General features: G+C 22.5%; 5 protein-coding genes across 8 annotated transcripts; 1 reads left to right on the top strand and 4 right to left on the bottom strand.

The window, feature by feature from the left end:
- Positions 1 to 2,820: 2,820 nt before the first annotated feature.
- On the top strand, positions 2,821 to 6,605 carry LOC122860202 (myotubularin-related protein 2). Of its 4 annotated transcripts, none has more exons than XM_044163904.1 (8): positions 2,877 to 2,980; positions 3,441 to 3,650; positions 3,773 to 3,955; positions 4,039 to 4,146; positions 4,251 to 5,148; positions 5,210 to 5,678; positions 5,757 to 5,961; positions 6,045 to 6,605. In XM_044163904.1, exons 2-8 carry the CDS (start codon positions 3,468 to 3,470, stop codon positions 6,195 to 6,197), a joined length of 2,199 nt encoding a protein of 732 aa, XP_044019839.1. In that variant the 5' UTR covers positions 2,877 to 2,980; positions 3,441 to 3,467; the 3' UTR covers positions 6,198 to 6,605. The 4 variants fall into 4 exon arrangements, with proteins under 4 accessions (XP_044019840.1, XP_044019841.1, XP_044019839.1 ...); XM_044163903.1 differs by having other exon boundaries at positions 4,039 to 4,155; XM_044163905.1 differs by lacking the exon at positions 4,039 to 4,146 and having other exon boundaries at positions 2,821 to 2,980.
- LOC122847435 (nose resistant to fluoxetine protein 6-like) lies at positions 6,469 to 9,516 on the bottom strand. The gene is made up of 13 exons (XM_044145116.1): positions 9,497 to 9,516; positions 9,297 to 9,454; positions 8,973 to 9,217; positions 8,704 to 8,900; positions 8,507 to 8,625; positions 8,198 to 8,440; positions 7,905 to 8,139; positions 7,673 to 7,838; positions 7,513 to 7,578; positions 7,324 to 7,469; positions 7,094 to 7,256; positions 6,868 to 7,042; positions 6,469 to 6,797 (listed from the first exon to the last, which is right to left on the bottom strand). Exons 1-13 carry the CDS (start codon positions 9,514 to 9,516, stop codon positions 6,646 to 6,648), a joined length of 2,085 nt encoding a protein of 694 aa, XP_044001051.1. The 3' UTR covers positions 6,469 to 6,645.
- Positions 9,517 to 10,394: 878 nt separating this feature from the next.
- Positions 10,395 to 11,607, bottom strand: LOC122860201 (nose resistant to fluoxetine protein 6-like). Its single transcript, XM_044163902.1, has 6 exons — positions 11,533 to 11,607; positions 11,358 to 11,453; positions 11,161 to 11,290; positions 10,909 to 11,083; positions 10,694 to 10,836; positions 10,395 to 10,609 (listed from the first exon to the last, which is right to left on the bottom strand). The coding sequence occupies exons 1-6, from the start codon at positions 11,577 to 11,579 to the stop codon at positions 10,502 to 10,504; spliced, it is 699 nt and encodes a 232-aa protein (XP_044019837.1). The 5' UTR covers positions 11,580 to 11,607; the 3' UTR covers positions 10,395 to 10,501.
- A 2,426-nt stretch (positions 11,608 to 14,033) lies between these two features.
- Positions 14,034 to 14,816, bottom strand: LOC122847429 (nose resistant to fluoxetine protein 6-like). The gene is made up of 4 exons (XM_044145102.1): positions 14,694 to 14,816; positions 14,442 to 14,616; positions 14,229 to 14,371; positions 14,034 to 14,144 (listed from the first exon to the last, which is right to left on the bottom strand). The coding sequence occupies exons 1-4, from the start codon at positions 14,814 to 14,816 to the stop codon at positions 14,037 to 14,039; spliced, it is 549 nt and encodes a 182-aa protein (XP_044001037.1). The 3' UTR covers positions 14,034 to 14,036.
- Positions 14,817 to 15,221: 405 nt separating this feature from the next.
- On the bottom strand, positions 15,222 to 17,311 carry LOC122847423 (nose resistant to fluoxetine protein 6-like). Its single transcript, XM_044145091.1, has 7 exons — positions 16,896 to 17,311; positions 16,572 to 16,816; positions 16,303 to 16,499; positions 16,095 to 16,213; positions 15,785 to 16,027; positions 15,472 to 15,682; positions 15,222 to 15,405 (listed from the first exon to the last, which is right to left on the bottom strand). Exons 1-7 carry the CDS (start codon positions 17,113 to 17,115, stop codon positions 15,222 to 15,224), a joined length of 1,419 nt encoding a protein of 472 aa, XP_044001026.1. The 5' UTR covers positions 17,116 to 17,311.
- Between the last annotated feature and the right edge of the window lie 820 nt (positions 17,312 to 18,131).

Genomic DNA, 18,131 nt, shown 5'->3' with positions numbered 1-18,131 from the left:
AAAAATCAATATACAGACTGTCCCATTTTAATTGGATAATGGATTTTTCTTGGAAATTATAGTTTTATTAGCTAGATAAATTTAATTTTCAGGTATGATTAGGATTACTGACTATCCAAGAATTGATAAGAATTGATAATAAAAAAATAATATTATCACCAAGACATTCATTGAAATAAAAATTATTAAAAAAAAAAAAAAAACATTCAATTGCAATGAAAATGTTAAGTCAATGATCGATATATATTTTTTTTTCTGATATTATTTTATTTATCTTGTTTATTTTATAAATTTCGATGCAAAAAAAAAGTGATCAAAATAATATTATTGGCATTTTTAAAGGGAAAAAAAGGTCGTTTACTTTTGAGTTATAATAATGTGATAAAAATTTTATGATATACATCTTCTTTTTTTTTTAATTAATAATTAAAACATGAATCAATGGTTTAATTTTTTTTCAAATATCGTTTATCTTGTTTATTATTTATATTAATTTTTTATTAAATTTATTTTGATATTTATTTTATCAATTAACAATTATTTAAAAATTGGTCAATTTATTTATTTATCCATATTTTTTATTTATTTATTTATTTATTTATTTATTTACTTATTTATTTTTATATTTTTATAAATTTATATACTATTGATTATTAAATTATAATTTCCAATCATTCAAAATATGATGAGTTTGTGATATCCATTTTCCAGAAGCCAAATTCCATAATGAATTTATTTTTTTCAAACATAATAATTAACACATTTACCAGATTCTTTTTTATAACCCACACATTCATAAAATGGTACAGTTGCTTGTGTAAGTTTATTTTTATATTCTGTTATTGTCTTATTAAAAAAATAATTAATTGTTGAATTTATATAATTATATTGCATTATCATATCATTTTCAATCATGTCGTATACAGCTTTCATGCTATTTTTTTTTTTCAAAATTTCAGTATGAATACATTTAAATTTCAATTCAATTACAGAATTTTTTTTATAGCAATCTGGAAATGCTAAGTGGATTGTATTGCTCTGTAAAATATATAAATTAATTATTACTGATATAAATAAATATATAAAAATTAATATTTATTACCTGAATATTTGTGTTGATAAAATTTGTGTACATAGATGTTTGATTTTTAAAATATTTGTCGTTAAAAGATAACATAGTTTGTGTTAAATTTGTAATATATTTATCTGAATATATTTCACAGCATGTTATATTAACACCTATACTTTGAAAAACTTCTTGAACAGTTTGATAATTTCTAATTGATTTCCATTCAAGTGATCGTAATATATCAAATTGCCGGACATAAAATGTATTTATTATGTCTATTGAAGATCTATACAAATTCGTAAGATTATGACTAACAATTTTAATATTTTTTTCATTTATTGGACGAGAAGAATTTTTTAAATTAACTCGATGTGATATAACACGTAACAAAAACATGTCACTTTGATGAACAATTTCTTTATTAAATTTGGTTTGTAAATTCTCATAACATTTATCTATCGATAATGTCAATGTTTCGTTAAGTTTTTTCAAATCATTTATAATATCATTGTAAGCTTTTTTAATTGTCTCATTTTTATTATTTATTTTTATATTATTATTAAGACAATTTAAAATATCATTAGTCTCAATTTTATCATCGTAACAGTGTTCAAATGTTGATTTTATATCTTTTGACTAAATGATAAAAAAAAAAAAAAAAATTATTATTATTATTAATTTGATTATCGTGTTTACTGTACAAATAAATGAGCTCTTACCCAAATTTTTAAATGACAACTATTACCAAAAGCATTTGTATGACTGATAAAACATTCATCGCTCATTTTTAATGCTTGAGTAAATTCTTTAGTTAATTTATTTTCCTCAATTTCAAAGAGGCTTGATACATTTTTACCTTCTGAAATTGAAGAAAATACGAAAGTTTGATACTTGTCAAGAGTGTCTTGAAAAACTGCATTTATTAATTTAAAATGTATGTCTGATTTTTTCGAAAATGAATTGACAGTATGTTGATAATAATTACTAACATTAAAATCATTTTTATTTTCTAATTGTTTATTTACGCTTCGGAAAAATCTTTCTCCATGTATCTGTTAAAAAATTATTACAATAAAAAAAAATTTAATTATTCTAACTCTTATTTATTCACTAAATAATACCAATATAATTTAATTTTAATTTTTCATACCTTTGATGATACTACGAGTATGAAAAAAATAGTTATAACCAACTTCATCGTATACAGGTTTTTCTTTTCCAAATATTAAAAAAAAAAAGTTAAATTTTAATTAATTTTAGTGAAAAAAATTGCCAGTAAGTATTAACAGAATATTTAAAAGTGAGTAATATAATTTTGCAACCCTTCTTTATATAATCGTCAGTGGAGTTATATATTTTATATTTAATTCATAAGTAAATACACGTGATATTTTTTATAAAAAATTATCCTTATTATTTCTCATATAAAACTGAGATTAACAATCAAAAATATATATTTTTTTATCTCCTATTTACATAGGAATTAAAACAAAATTTATAATCTAATATTTTTTGATATTTTTGACATGTTATTTGCGTACACGTGTAATTTTTTTTAGATCAATTTTTAGCAAATAATTTATCTCTTTTTTTTCTCTCTCTCTCTTCAACATTATATATAATTTAATTTAATCCTTTATCATTTGGGAAGTCACGAAGACATTGGATGATAGTTGCCATCCAATTTGACTTTCAAATAATTTTAAAAAAGAGCGCGCAAAAGAAATGAACGCCACCTTGCGTAAAATTATGATATAAAAAAAATGGCGGCTATTGTCAAAATGTCAATGTCAAATAAATAATAAATAAATAATAAAAATGTATGTGACAGTGCTCAAGTGACAGAAGTGTGTTTTTGTATTGATAAATATCGAAATTCTCAGTGATTAATAATTAGATATAAATTTAAAGGTACATAAAAAATTAAATAATCAAATTAATTTTAAATTCCTCTTTAATTTTACATTTTTATCTATATAATTATTTAATTAAAATACAATTAACAAGGGCGTGGCATTAAAAATAACAGAACCATAACAGAACATAACAGATTATAATTTTATTTTTCATATTTTTTACATAATTTTGTTCATTTAAACTTTTATTATTTTTAATTTTCACTGTCTTGATAAATGTAAAATAAATATTTTTTTTGTTTTTTTTTTTTAATTTTAAATTTATCTTATTTTAATATAAATTAATTATTAATAAATCATCATAATTTTTCATAATAATAATTTATTTATTTTATTAAAAAATTTTCAATTGTATTTTTAAAAAAATAATTATTAATTTTGACGTTTGAGGTTATATTGTATTATTAATTTTCAAAAAAAAACAAAACAATATTTATTTATTTTACTTTTTCTAGATATTACATATATTTTTTTCGATAATTATGAACAAAAGCACACTAAGTAATCAAAACGGACAAGACGATAGTCACATATTATTTATTGATCAGGATATAAATGATAATTGTTCACAATCTGATACGAGCTTGATACAGTCCTTTTCCCAGTTGTCAACAACGCAAAATACTGATAAATCATCTTGTGGAAATCTTGTTTTTTTGCACAATGTAGGTTCCATATATCCAACCATCCTATTTGTTAATTTATTACACTAGAAATAAAAATATCTATTCATCCAATTTTAAGATTAAACTAATAACTTGTTTGTTTTTTTTTAAATAAATTCTAGCATTTTGATGCTCCACCAAATAATGTAAATTTATTGAATAATAAAAGTATAAAAAATATCAAAACAATGGATAAACGTGGAAGCAGTGAGCTACTTGATCAAAATTCTAAAAATGCAAGTTCAGATTCTTTAAATTCTGACAGTAAAAGTTCATCACTAAATTCAAAAATAGAACAAGAAGCAGTAAGTTATATTAATATATTTTTAAACAATATAAAATAAGCAACAATAATATTTAAATAAATTACTAACATGCAAACAAAAAGGAATGCTGGGAAAAAGCATCAAATTCAAAAAGTTTTTCAACAAGTTCAACATCGACTGACAATAATATCATATCAGCACTTGAGGCAAAAAAAGATAATGATATAAAAGTCAGTCCGGTAAAAAAAATCAACGAAAATACTAATGAAATAAATGCATAATGTTAAATAATTTAATTTTTAATTTAATAAAATATTTATTTTTTAATATTTAGAATTCATCTGGTGATACTGGACCACCATTATTAAATGGTGAAAGACGTCAAGGAATAGCACGTGATGTAACATATCTTTGTCCTTATTCTGGTCCAGCACGTGGTATATTAACTGTGACAAATTATAAATTATATTTTCGTAGTACTGATCGTGATACAGCATATATTGTTGAGGTACCACTTGGTGTTGTTAGTAGAATTGAAAAAGTTGGTGGTGCATCAAGTCGTGGTGAAAATTCATATGGTATTGAAGTATTTTGTAAAGATATGAGAAATCTTAGATTTGCTCATAAACAAGAAAATCATTCACGTCGTGATGTATTTGAAAAGCTACAACATTATTCATTTCCATTGTCTCATCAATTGCCATTATTTGCATTTGAATATACAGATAATTTTACTGATAATGGATGGAATGTTTATGAGCCAATTGCTGAATTAAAAAGAATGGGTGTTAATAATGACATGTGGAAAATATCTAAAATAAATGATACATATAATTTATGTGATAGTTATCCAAGTATATGGGCTGTACCAGCAGCAGCAACTGATGATGATATACAATCATCAGCTGGTTTTCGTAGTCGTGGTAGATTACCAATTTTATCATGGATACATTGTGAAAGTCAAGCAACAATAACACGTTGTGCACAACCACTTGTTGGTGTTAGTGGTAGAAGAAGTCGTGAAGATGAACGTTATGTACAATTAATTATGGATGCAAATGCACAAAGTCATAAATTATTTATAATGGATGCACGTCCAATGGCAAATGCTATTGCAAATAAAGCCAAAGGTGGTGGTTATGAATCAGAAGATGCATATCAAAATGCTGAATTTGTTTTTTTAGATATACATAATATTCATGTTATGCGTGAAAGTTTAAGAAAACTTAAAGGTAATTAATTAATTAATTAATAACATTGCTGATATTAATTTTTATTTTATTATTATTGCAGAATTATGTTTTCCAAAAATTGATGAAGCTAGATGGTTAACTGGTATTGAATCAACAATGTGGTTAAAACATATTAAATGTATATTAGCTGGTGCTATTAGAATTGTTGATAAAGTTGAAAATCATAAAACATCTGTTTTAGTACATTGTTCAGATGGTTGGGATAGAACAGTACAATTAACAGCACTTGCAATGTTAATGTTAGATCCATATTACAGAACAATAAAAGGTTTCGAAGTTCTCATTGAAAAAGAATGGCTTAGTTTTGGTCATAAATTTCAACAAAGAATTGGACATGGTGATGAGCATCACAGTGATGCTGATAGATCACCAGTATTTTTACAATTTATTGATTGTGTTTGGCAAATAAGTCAACAATTTCCAAATGCATTTCAATTTAATGAACATTTTTTAATAACTATTATTGATCATTTGTATTCTTGTCGATTTGGTACATTTTTATTTAGCAGGTTAGTTGTTTGTTTTATAATATTTTAGGGAATATATAATTTGATATAATATGTATGTTAATTTAATTTGGTTTTTAGTGAACGTGAAAGAGTACAGGAACAAGTTAAACAAAGAACTGTTTCATTGTGGTCATATACAAACAGTCAATTGTCATTGTATCAAAATCCATTGTATTGGGCTGGTTCAAATAGTCAGTTGGTTTTAATTCCAGTTGCAAGTATGAGGTATATAAAACCTTGGAAAAGTTTATACTGTAGATGGAATCCTAGCATGAGACAACAGGTAATAAATTAAAATTATATATTATCAATTTATTGTTAAAGCAATTTATTTATTTATTTTATTTTTTGTTGATGAAAAAATAGGATCCAATTTATCAAAGAACAAGAGAACTTTTAGTTTTGAAAGAACAATTGGAAAAACAAGTAGAAGAATGTCGTCGTGAACAGGCAACACGTGCAAATAGATCAATAACATCATCAGCTCCACCAAGAATACAATCACCAGTACACTCATAATAATATAAGCTAATTTAAAAATAAATATATATATATTTTAATTGACACACAATATATTAAACAATTTCGTTTATAACGAGAGATTAAAATTTGTAAGAAAACAAAAAAAAATGTTAATTTAACTATTGACTGAATTTTTTTTATTTCAATTTTTTTTTTTTTTTTTTAATTTAAATTGTACAAAATAAAAAACAAAAAACAATTATTGTTGATTATAAAAATTTTAAATAATTTGTACATTTTTTTTTTTTTTTTTAATTTAAATATTTAAAATTTTAAAAAGATGTATGTAAGGTATTTCAAATAGAACATATAATATATATGCAGCAAAATATGTCAAGAAGATAATTCCCAAACAAATAGGTACCTTGAAAATTGAAAAAAAAAAAAAATATAGATTAATATAAATAAAATTATTAACATGATATTTATTTGTTTAGAAATACCGTCAACTTACTAAAAGAATTAATTCCACATGGAATGATACATCAGCTCCAAGATAAATCATACTTATAATAATTGGATTAATCAAATAAGCACAGTAGGTAAGTTTACCAAGTGGTATAAATATTTCCATAGATAAAAATTTATTAACTAATCCTTGAATAATAATATTATTTATTTAAAAACTGTGTAATTGATATTGCAAAGAAAAATATATAGATATTACCTCCATGATTAGTTGAAGAAGCAACAACAATCCAACTTATAATCAATGCCCAAATTATTCTGTATAATCCAACATAAATTGCTGTTTGAAAAAGAGATATTTGTTTGTCATTCGTAAAAGACATCACTCCAATACCAAGAACAATTCCAATAATCCAAAATAATCCTAAAGTAATCTACAAATCAAAACAAAAATTGTATTTTTATATAAAAAATTGAACTGGAGCTTTTTTGTAAATAAAAAAAAAAAAAAAACTCACTGTATTAGCATTCCATTTATGATTCATTCGAACAAGAAGATATGCTGCAGCAAGTCCAATTAAATATGGACCAATTCTTACAAACGGTGATGAATACAAATAGTCTTTGGTGTCCCATAACATATCCATTCTTGAATTGAAATATTATTAAAATTAAAAAACACAAAATTTAATATTAACATTCATCATTAACTTACGTAAATGTTAATCCAAGTGAATACGATAAATATCCACTGTAAACTGCAGTAGACATTAACATGCATGTCCATATTACAACACAAGTTTTAAAATACCTATTTAAATTTTTCAATAAACAATCATTGATAAATAAAATAATTAAACTAATTTTTTTTCAAATATAAAACAACTTACGTTATTGACAAGACTGTTAAAATTTTGGCAATTATAAAAAACTGCATGTCATTGGGGAGGTACCAACTCCAAGATAAACACTATATAAAAAACGAAAAAAAATGTTTAATAAAGTCTTATATCATTGTGTAAATAAATTAGCTATTTTTATCTAAATTAATAATTTAAATTAACCATGTCGTCTATCTTGAAAAAATTATTAATATACAATAAATTTCTCCACCAATAATTTTCACAATTATCTTGAATTTTTTCACCCACATAAAATTGTGTTGTTTTATCAAAATGTGAAAATACAATTGATGATAATCCTATTATCATTATATACGCAGGTGTTAATCTAAAAAATAAAAATTTAATTTATTTACATTCGTTTTAATTATTTTACAAATTTTAATTTTCATACCTAATGAATCTCTTAATAATTGCTTTAATAATTAATTGTCCAGTTAATTTTGTTGGCGAATTATCATTTTTTTTTTTTTCCTGTATATAAAAACCATAGGCAACTAAAAAACCACTTAGAAAAAAAAATGTATCAACTGTAAATAGTCCAATGATAATCATAATTTTTCCATTAATACTACCAATTATTCTCATAGTCATTGACATATTATCTAGAAGCAATATAATATTATTAATTTATTAATCCTTAATACAATAAGTACAGTTGTTGTAAATTTTTTTTTAAAATTATACCAATGTTGTAAGATATAAAATATGGAATGTGAAATAAAATAATCAATATCATAGAAATAAATCTTAATCCATTAAAAATTTGAATTGCATCTGTTTTAGATTCTTGTTTTGAATCAAAAAGTAATTTTGTATTTTTGTATATTGAAAAACAAAGTAACATCTCAATAAAGATACTTGTTTTATTTTTCTTCAGTTTAATTGGTGCATTTATTTTTGGTTCTAATGAATATTCTTCAAGATTATCTGAAAAAAAATATACATTTTTTATTTAAATGTTGTTTATTATTTAAATGAAAAAGAAAAGTATACCATTGAAATTTTTTTTAGTATTCGTTTTCTCATCATTATTTTTTAATTGATTCTCAAAAATAGCCAAGTCATAAATTGTTGAAGCTGTAACTATTAATAATGTTACGAATACAATTATCCTATATAAAAAAAAATAAGATAATTATTTAAAAAAAAAATACATTATATAATAATTTAATTAATAAATAATGTCATACACAATCGTAATTATTTTCCAATTATATAAGTAATCATAATTATCCTCAAGATTTTTTACTTGTATCAAATGATAATTGGCATCATAAATATGACCAGCTGTCAACATTTTTGATTGAAATATTTCAATCAAAATATTTGACAGTTCAATTGTCATACATGACTTTGGTAAGCAAAGTCCTAGTATTATAATATCTTCCTATTAAAGCAACATTTACATTAATTTTATTTAAACAATAAAAAATAAATATTTTTAAAAAATTATGCTTACATCGTTCATCATGCCAGTATGATATTGCATACTGCTATTGTGTCGAAATTGTGCTGAGAAATAATTCACCTCAAATGGTGGAAATTCTTCGTGGACATGTTGATAAATTAAATTTTTATTTTTCGTATTAATTGATATATCAAATGGATCATGATTACCAAAATCAAGACACTGACTTTTAACTCCAAGCCAATAATTATTTCCATAGGCAAAACCTGGTTTCGATTGACCACTTGCATCCAACACTTGATTAAATTAATTAAAATATATTATTTAGTATTTATAATTATTAAATCTTTAAGTTGTTATTTAAAATTAAATTACTTTTTAAACCCCATAATTTTTTATTGTCAACTGCATCACGAAAAGTATCAAGTTCCTTTCGGCATTCACTTGATTCATTTAATACTCCAGCTTTTACAGAAATACTATAAGCTGGATAAATTCTTGTTAAAATATCACTCTCATAATTTCCAAATACTCTATATTTATTAATCAACAATATTATAATTAATGAGACAAACTGAATACGTAAAATTGTCATTATATCAATCGAATAGAAGAAATTAGAAACAAAAACAAAAAAATGTGCAGATTTTATCAGTGAGATTGTCGCTCGTTGTATGGTCAAAAATGAACTGTCGTAAAATTTATTTTTACGCCTAGATAAGTCTATTTTTTAAAGCATGAAATAATCAAGAAAGAAAAAAAAAATATGAAACCTTGATATGAATGAACTAAGCAGACAAAAAAATCTACTTAATTTATATCAAACAAGATATGTGTCGATCATTCTGATTTTTTATTATATTTTTTTTACCATTTTTTTTTTTAGCTACAGTAAAACTATAATTTAATTTATTATTTAAATTAATAGTCTGATTTTTTATATTTACGAGATATTCATGTTCGATAATTTATCTAATAGTTTATGAAAAATTTAACATATATTATTGAGTCTTGTAATATTAAGTGGTAATTAATTATATTATACTTGTTTTTTATATCGCAGTGATATAATTATTTTGTGGAAATAATTGATGGCTACAAATATAAAAATAAAATCTCAACATTTTTCATCGTCCATAAATTGAATTAATTTTATCGTTGCATTTTTAATTGTATTATCAAAAAAAAAAACTTGATATATTTCTATAATTAATAATTGATGATTCCATTGATTCCCATTGGATTGAAAAATTTTTTCAGTAACTTTTTTAACAATCTCAGATTTATTATTAACATTTTGATCGATGCATTTTAAAATCATCGTCTGAGGTGAATTATATTGATAGCATTTGTCGAATGACAATCTCAAATCATTACTCTAAAAGCAACAAAAAAAAAAAATATATAGGTATAATAATTTTATTATTGACAATTAAAACTAATAAATAAATCAAAATTATTAAACCTTCAAAATTGAATAAGTATGTTATATTATTTAATACAGATAATTTAATAAAAAAAAAAAAAAAATGATTGTTGATTACAAAAATTTAAAATAATTTGTATATTTTTTTTTAAATTTAAATATTTAAAATTTTAAAAAGATGTATGTATGGTATTTCAAATAAAACATAGAATATATATGCAGCAAAATATGTCAAGAAGATCATTCCCAAGTAAATAGGTACCTTGAAAATTGAAAAAAAATATGTATTAATATAAATAAAATTATTAACATGATATTTATTTGTTTAGAAATACAGTCAACTTACTAAAAGGAATAATTCCATATGAAGTGATACATCAGCTCCAAGATAAATCGTACTTACAATAATTGGATTGATCAAATAAGCACAGTAGGTAAGTTTACCAAGTGGTATAAATATTTCCATAGATAGTAATTTATTAACCAATCCTGAAATAATAATATTATTTATTTAACAACTGTGTGATTTATATTATTTACAAAAAAAAAATATACATTTACCTCCATGATTAGTTGAAGAAGCAACAACAATCCAACCAATAATCAATGCCCAAATTATTCTGTATAATCCAACATAAATTGCTGTTTGAAAAATAGATATTTGTTTGTCATACGTAAAAAACATCACTCCAATACTAAGAACAATTCCAATAATCCAAAATAATCCTAAAGTTATCTATAAATTAAAACGAAAATTGTATTTTTATATACAAAATTAAAGTGGGACTTTTTGTAATTAGAAAAAAAACTCACTGTATTTGCATTCCATTTATTATTTATTCGAACAAGAAGATATGCTGCTGCAAGTCCAATTAAATATGGACCAATTCTTACAAAAGGTGATGAATATAAATAGTCTCTAGTGTCCCATAACATATCCAGTCTTTAATTTAAATATAATAAAAATTAAAAAACACAAAATTTAATATTATTATTCATTATTAACTTACGTAAATGTTAATCCAAGTGAATATGATAAATATCCACTGTAAACTGCAGTAGACATTAACATGCATGTCCATATTACAGCACAAGTTTTAAAATACCTATTTAAATTTTTCAATAAACAATCATTGACAAATAAAATAATTAAACTAATTTTTTTTCAAATATAAAACAACTTACGTTATTGACAAGACTGTTAAAATTTTTGCAATTATAAAAAACTGCATGTCATTGGGGAGGTACCAACTCCAAGATAAACACTATATAAAAAATGAAAAAAAAAAACGATTAATAAAGTCCTATGTCATTGTGTTAATTAATTAGCTATTTATTTGTGAATTAATAATTGAAATTAACCATGTCGTCGTTTTTAAAAAAATTATTAATATATAATATATTTCTCCACCAATAATTTTCACAATTGTCCTGGAGTTTTTCACCCACATAAAATTGTGTTGTTTTACCAAAATGTGAAAATACAATAAATGATAATCCTATTACCATCACATACGCAGGTGTTAATCTGAAAAATAAAATTTAATTTATTAACATTCGATTTAAATATTTTGCCAATTTTAATTTTCAGACCTAATGAATCTTTTAATAATTGCTGCAATAATTAATTTTCCAGTTAATTTTGTTGGTGAATTATCATTTTTTTTTTTTTCCTCTTTATAAAAACCATAGGCAACTAGAAAACCACTTAGAAAAAAAAACGTATCAACTGCAAATAGTCCATTTGTAGTAATAATTTGTCCATTAATACTACTAAGTATTCTCAAAGTCATCGGCAAATTATCTACAATCAATATAATATTATTAATTTATTAATCTTTATACAATAAAGACAGTTGTCATGAATTTTTTTTTTGAAATTATAATATACCAATGCTGTAAGATGTGAAAGAAGCAATGTGAATTGAAATAATCCATAGCATAGAAATAAATCTTAATCCATGAAAAATTTGAATCGTCTCTGTTTTCGATTCTAGATTTGCTTTAAAAAGTAATTTTGTATTTTTGTATATTGAAAAACAAAGTAACATATCAATAAAGATACTTGTTTTATTTTGCTTCAATTTAATTGATGTGGTTATTTTTTGTTCTAATGAATATTCTTCGGGATTATCTAAAAAAAAAAAATGTATACGTAAAAGATTTTTATTTCAATGTTGTTAATTAAAAAAAAAAAAAGAAAAATATACCATTTGGAATTTTTTTAGTATTTGTTTTTTCATCGTTTTTTTTTAATTGATTCTCAAAAATAGCCAAGTCATAAATTGTTGCAGTTGTAACTAGTAATAATGTTACAAATACAATTATCCTATATAAAAAAAAAATAAAAGAACTATTGAAAAAGAAAAAAACATTATACAATAATTGAACAAAAAAATAATGTCATACAAAATTGTGATTATTTTCCAATTATACAAGTAGTCATAATTATCCTCAAGATTTTTGACTTGTATTAAATGATAATCCGCATCATAAATATGATTAGCCGTCAAAATTTTTGCTTGAAATATTTCAATTAAAATATTTGACAGTTCAATTGTCATACATGACTTGGGTAAGCAAAGTCCTAATATTATAATATCTTCCTATCAAAGCAACATTTACATTAATTTTATTTAAACAATAAGAAATAAATATTTTTAAAAAATTATGCTTACATTGTTTATCGTGCCAGAATGATATTGCATACTGCTATTGTGACGAAATTGTGCTGAAAAATAATTCACCTCAAATGGTGGAAATTCTTCATGGACATGTTGATAAATTAAATTTTTATTTTTCGTATTAATTGATATATCAAATGGATCACGATTACCAAAATCAAGACACTGGCTTTTAACTCCAAGCCAATAATTATTTCCATAGGCAAAACCTGGTTTCGATTGACCACTTGCATCCAACACTTGATTAAATTAATTAAAATATATTATTTAGTATTTATAATTATTAAATCTTTAAGTTGTTATTTAAAATTAAATTACTTTTTAAGCCCCATAATTTTTTATTGTCAACTGCATCACAAAAAGTATCAAGTTCTTTCCGACATTCACTCGATTCATTTAATATTCCAGATTTCATAGAAATACTATAAGCTGGATAAATTCTTGTTAAAATATCACTTTCATTATTTCCAAATACTCTATATTTATTAATAAATAATATTAAAAAAAATAAGACAAATTGAATACGTAAAATTGTCATTATATCAATTTAATAAAAAAAATTAGAAACAAAAACAATAAAATGTGCAGATTTTATCAGTGAGATTGTCACTCGTTAAATGATCAAAAATGACTGTCGTACTATGTATTTTTACGCCTTGATAACTTTATTTTTATAAAGTATAAAATACTCAAGAAGAGAAAAAAAAAATATGAAACCTTGATATGAATGAACTAAGCAGGCAAAAAATTCTACTTTATTCATACTAAACAAGATATGTGTTGATCATTCTGATTTTTTATTATATCTTTTTTATCATTTTTTTTTTTTAGGTACAGTAAAACTATAATTTATTCTATTATTTAAATAAATTTTAATTTTTTATATTTACGAGATATTTATGTTGACTATTGACTGAATTTTTTGTTATTTCAACTACTGTTTTTTTTTAAATTAAAATTGTAAGAAATAAAAAACAAAAAAAAGTTATTGTTGATGATAAAAATTTAAATATTTAAAATTTTAAAAAGATGTATGTAAGGTATTTCAAATAGAACATAGAATATATATGCAGCAAAATATGTCAAGAAGATCATTCCCAAATAAATAGGTACCTTAAAAATTAAAAAAAAATATATATTAATATAAATAGAATTATTAACATGATATTTATTTGTTTAGAAATACTGTCAACTTACTAAAAGAAACAATTCCATATGAAGTGATACATCAGCTCCAAGATAAATCATACTTACAATAATTGGATTGATCAAATAAGCACAGTAGGTAAGTTTACCAAGTGGTATAAATATTTCCATAGATAAAAATTTATTAACTAATCCTTGAATAATAATATTATTTATTTAACAACTGTGTAATTGATATTGCAAAGAAAAATATATATATATTACCTCCATGATTAGTTGAAGAAGCAACAACAATCCAACTTATAATCAATGCCCAAATTATTCTGTATAATCCAACATAAATTGCGGTTTGAAAAATAGATATTTGTTTGTCATATGTAAAAAACATCACTCCAATACCAAGAACAATTCCAATAAGCCAATATAATCCTAAAGTAATCTATAAATTAAAACAAAAATTGTATTTTTATATACAAAATTAAAGTAGGACTTTTTGTAATTAGAAAAAAAACTCACTGTATTTGCATTCCATTTATGATTTATTCGAACAAGAAGATAGGCTGCTGCAAGTCCAATTAAATATGGACCAATTCTTACAAAAGGTGATGAATATAAATAGTCTCGGGTGTCCCATAACATATCCAGTCTTTAATTTAAATATAATAAAAATTAAAAAACTCAAAATTTAATATTAACATTCATTATTAACTTACGTAAATGTTAATTCAAGTGAATACGATAAATATCCACTGTAAATTGCAGTAGACATTAACATGCATGTCCATATTACAGCACAAGTTTTAAAATACCTATTTAAATTTTTCAATAAACAATCATTGACAAATAAAATAATTAAACTAATTTTTTTTCAAATATAAAACAACTTACGTTATTGACAAGACTGTTAAAATTTTTGCAATTATAAAAAACTGCATGTCATTGGGAAGATACCAACTCCAAGATAAACACTATATAAAAAATGAAAAAAAATGTTTAATAAAGTCTTATATTATTGTGTAAATTAATTAGCTATTTTTATCTAAATTAATAATTTAAATTAACCATGTCGTCTATCTTGAAAAAATTATTAATATACAATAAATTTCTCCACCAATAATTTTCACAATTATCTTGAATTTTTTCACCCACATAAAATTGTGTTGTTTTACCAAAATGTGAAAATACAATTAATGATAATCCTATTGTCATTATATACGCAGGTGTTAATCTAAAAAATAAAAATTTAATTTATTTACATTTGTTTTAATTATTTTACAAATTTTAATTTTCATACCTAATAAATCTTTTGATAATTGCTTTAATAATTAAGTGTCCAGTTAATTTCGTTGGTGAATTATCATTTTTTTTCTTTTCCTGTTTATAAAAACCATAGGCAACTAAAAAACCACTTAGAAAAAAAAATGTATCAACTGCAAATAGTCCATTAGCTGTAATAATTTGTCCATGAATACTATGAAGTATTCTCAAAGTCATTGACAAATTATCTGAAATCAATATAATATTATTAATTTATTCATCCTCATATAAAAAGGACAGTTATCATAATTTTTTTTTTTTTAAATTTAATTAAACAATATAAAACATACCGATGTTGTGAGATGTAAAATATGGAATGTGAATTGAAATAATCGATAGCATAGAAATAAATCTTAATCCATGAAAAACTTGAATCGCATCCTTTTTAGATTCTTGTTTTGAATCAAAAAGTAATTTTGTATTTTTGTATATGGAAAAACAAAGTAACATGTCAGAAAAATTCCTTGTTTTATTTTTCTTCAGTTTAATTGGTGTATTTATTTTTTGTTCGAATGAATATTCTTCAGGACTATCTAAAAAAAAAATATACATTTTATATTTCAATGTTGTTTATTTTTTAAATGAAAAAGAAAAATATACCATTTAAAATTTTTTGAGCATTCGTTTTCTCATCATTATTTTCTGATTGATTCTCAAAAATAGCCAAATCATAAATTGTTGCAGTTGTAACTACTAATAACGTTACAAATACAATTATTCTACATAAAAAAAAGAAAGAAACACATTATACAACAATTGAATGCAAAAAAACATTATACAATAATTGAATAAAAAAATAATGTCATACAAAATTGTGATTATTTTCCAATTATACAAGTAATCATAATTATCCTCAAGATTTTTGACTTGTATCAAATGATAATCCGCATCATAAATATAACTAGCCGTCAAAATTTTTGCTTGAAATATTTCAATCAAAATACTTGACAGTTCAATCGTCATACATGACTTTGGTAAACAAAGTCCTAGTATTATAATATCTTCCTATTAAAGCAACATTTACATTAATTTTATTTAAACAATAAAAAATAAATATTTTTAAAAAATTATGCTTACATCGTTCATCATGCCAGTATGATATTGCATACTGCTACTGTGACGAAATTGTGCTGAGAAATAATTCACCTCAAATGGTGGAAATTCTTCGTGGACATGTTGATAAATTAAATTTTTATTTTTCGTATTAATTGATATATCAAATGGATCACGATTACCAAAATCAAGACACTGACTTTTAACTCCAAGCCAATAATTATTTCCATAGGTAAAACCTGGTTTCGATTGACCACTTGCATCCAACACTTGATTAAATTAATTAAAATATATTATTTAGTATTTATAATTATTAAATCTTTAAGTTGTTATTTAAAATTAAATTACTTTTTAAACCCCATAATTTTTTATTGTCAACTGCATCACGAAAAGTATCAAGTTCTTTTCGACATTCACTTGATTCATTTAATACTCCAGATTTCATAGAAATACTATAAGCTGGATAAATTCTCGTTAAAATATCACTCTCATAATTTCCAAATACTCTATATTTATCAATAAACAATATTATAAATAATAAGAAAAATTCAATACGTAAAATTGTCATTATATCAATCAAATAAAAGAAATTAAAAACAAAAAAAAAAAAAAAGTGCAGGTTTTATTAGTGAGATTGTCACTCGTTGAATGATCAAATATGAACTGTCGTAATATGTATTTTTACACCTGGATGAGTCTATTTTTTAAAGCTTAATAATCAAGAAAAAAAAAATAAAATATGAAACCTTGATATGAGTGAATTAAGGAGTCAGAAAATTCCACTGTTATTTATATAAAACAAGATATGCGTTGACCATTCTGATTTTTTATTATATTTTTTTTTATCATTTTTTTTTTTTAGCTACAGTAAAACTATAATTTAATCTATTAATTCAATTAATTTTAATTTTTTACATTAATTTAATTGCATAATAATATTATTCTGTTAATTTAAATATTTTTTATCGATTAATTTAATTATTTTTCATTTTTTATATTTACGAGCTGTTTGATAATTTATCTATTAGTTTACAAAAAAATTCAACTCATGTAATATTAAGTGGTAATTAATTATATTATACTTGTTCATTATATTAGCGGTATAATTATTTTATGGAAATCATTGATGGCTACATATTTGAAAATAAAATCTTAACATTTTTTATCATCCATACATTGATTAAATTTCATCTTTGCATTTTTAATTGTATTATCGAAAAAAAAAATTGATATATTTCTACAATTAATAACTGATGACTCCATTGATTCCAATTGAATTAAAAAATTTTTTTCAGCATTGTTAAAAACTTTTTTAACAATCTCAGATTTATTATTAACATTTTGATCGATGCATTTTAAAATCATCGTCTGAGGTGAATTTAATTGATAGCATTTGTCAAATGACAATCTCAAATCATTACTCTAAAAGCAAAAAAATAAAAAATTTATAATAATTTTATTATTGACAATTAAAGCTAATAAATAAATCGAAATTATTATACCTTTAAAATTGAATTTGTTATATTATTTAATGCAGATAAATTCTCATCAAAACATTCATCATTTTGTTGTATTTTTTTTTTA

This window comes from Aphidius gifuensis, linkage group LG1 (genome assembly GCF_014905175.1).
Source record: "Aphidius gifuensis isolate YNYX2018 linkage group LG1, ASM1490517v1, whole genome shotgun sequence".
In the NCBI taxonomy this organism is placed as follows: Eukaryota; Metazoa; Arthropoda; class Insecta; order Hymenoptera; family Braconidae; genus Aphidius; species Aphidius gifuensis.
Note: the sequence above shows the minus strand (reverse complement) of the source record. Positions and strands in the feature narration are given on the sequence as shown.

Coding starts and splice junctions, on each gene's coding strand:
- LOC122860201 (XM_044163902.1), bottom strand. CDS start 11,579: ATGCAGTTTTTTATAATTGCAAAAATTTTAACAGTCTTGTCAATAAC. Junction 10,837..10,908: donor TTCTTCAACTAATCATGGAG/GTAAATGTATAT, acceptor TTATTATTTCAG/GATTGGTTAATAAATTACTA. Junction 10,610..10,693: donor ATATGGAATTATTCCTTTTA/GTAAGTTGACTG, acceptor TCAATTTTCAAG/GTACCTATTTACTTGGGAAT.
- LOC122860202 (XM_044163903.1), top strand. CDS start 3,468: ATGAACAAAAGCACACTAAGTAATCAAAACGGACAAGACGATAGTCAC. Junction 4,156..4,250: donor ATGATATAAAAGTCAGTCCG/GTAAAAAAAATC, acceptor TTTAATATTTAG/AATTCATCTGGTGATACTGG. Junction 5,679..5,756: donor GGTACATTTTTATTTAGCAG/GTTAGTTGTTTG, acceptor TTTGGTTTTTAG/TGAACGTGAAAGAGTACAGG.
- LOC122847423 (XM_044145091.1), bottom strand. CDS start 17,115: ATGACAATTTTACGTATTGAATTTTTCTTATTATTTATAATATTGTTT. Junction 16,817..16,895: donor AAAATTATGGGGTTTAAAAA/GTAATTTAATTT, acceptor AATTTAATCAAG/TGTTGGATGCAAGTGGTCAA. Junction 15,406..15,471: donor ATTATCAAAAGATTTATTAG/GTATGAAAATTA, acceptor TTTATTTTTTAG/ATTAACACCTGCGTATATAA.
- LOC122847429 (XM_044145102.1), bottom strand. CDS start 14,816: ATGTTATGGGACACCCGAGACTATTTATATTCATCACCTTTTGTAAGA. Junction 14,617..14,693: donor ATAAATGGAATGCAAATACA/GTGAGTTTTTTT, acceptor TTTAATTTATAG/ATTACTTTAGGATTATATTG. Junction 14,145..14,228: donor ATATGGAATTGTTTCTTTTA/GTAAGTTGACAG, acceptor TTAATTTTTAAG/GTACCTATTTATTTGGGAAT.
- LOC122847435 (XM_044145116.1), bottom strand. CDS start 9,516: ATGACAATTTTACGTATTCA. Junction 8,626..8,703: donor TGGAAAATAATTACGATTGT/GTATGACATTAT, acceptor TTTTTTATATAG/GATAATTGTATTCGTAACAT. Junction 7,043..7,093: donor TTTTTTTTATTTACAAAAAA/GCTCCAGTTCAA, acceptor TTTGATTTGTAG/ATTACTTTAGGATTATTTTG.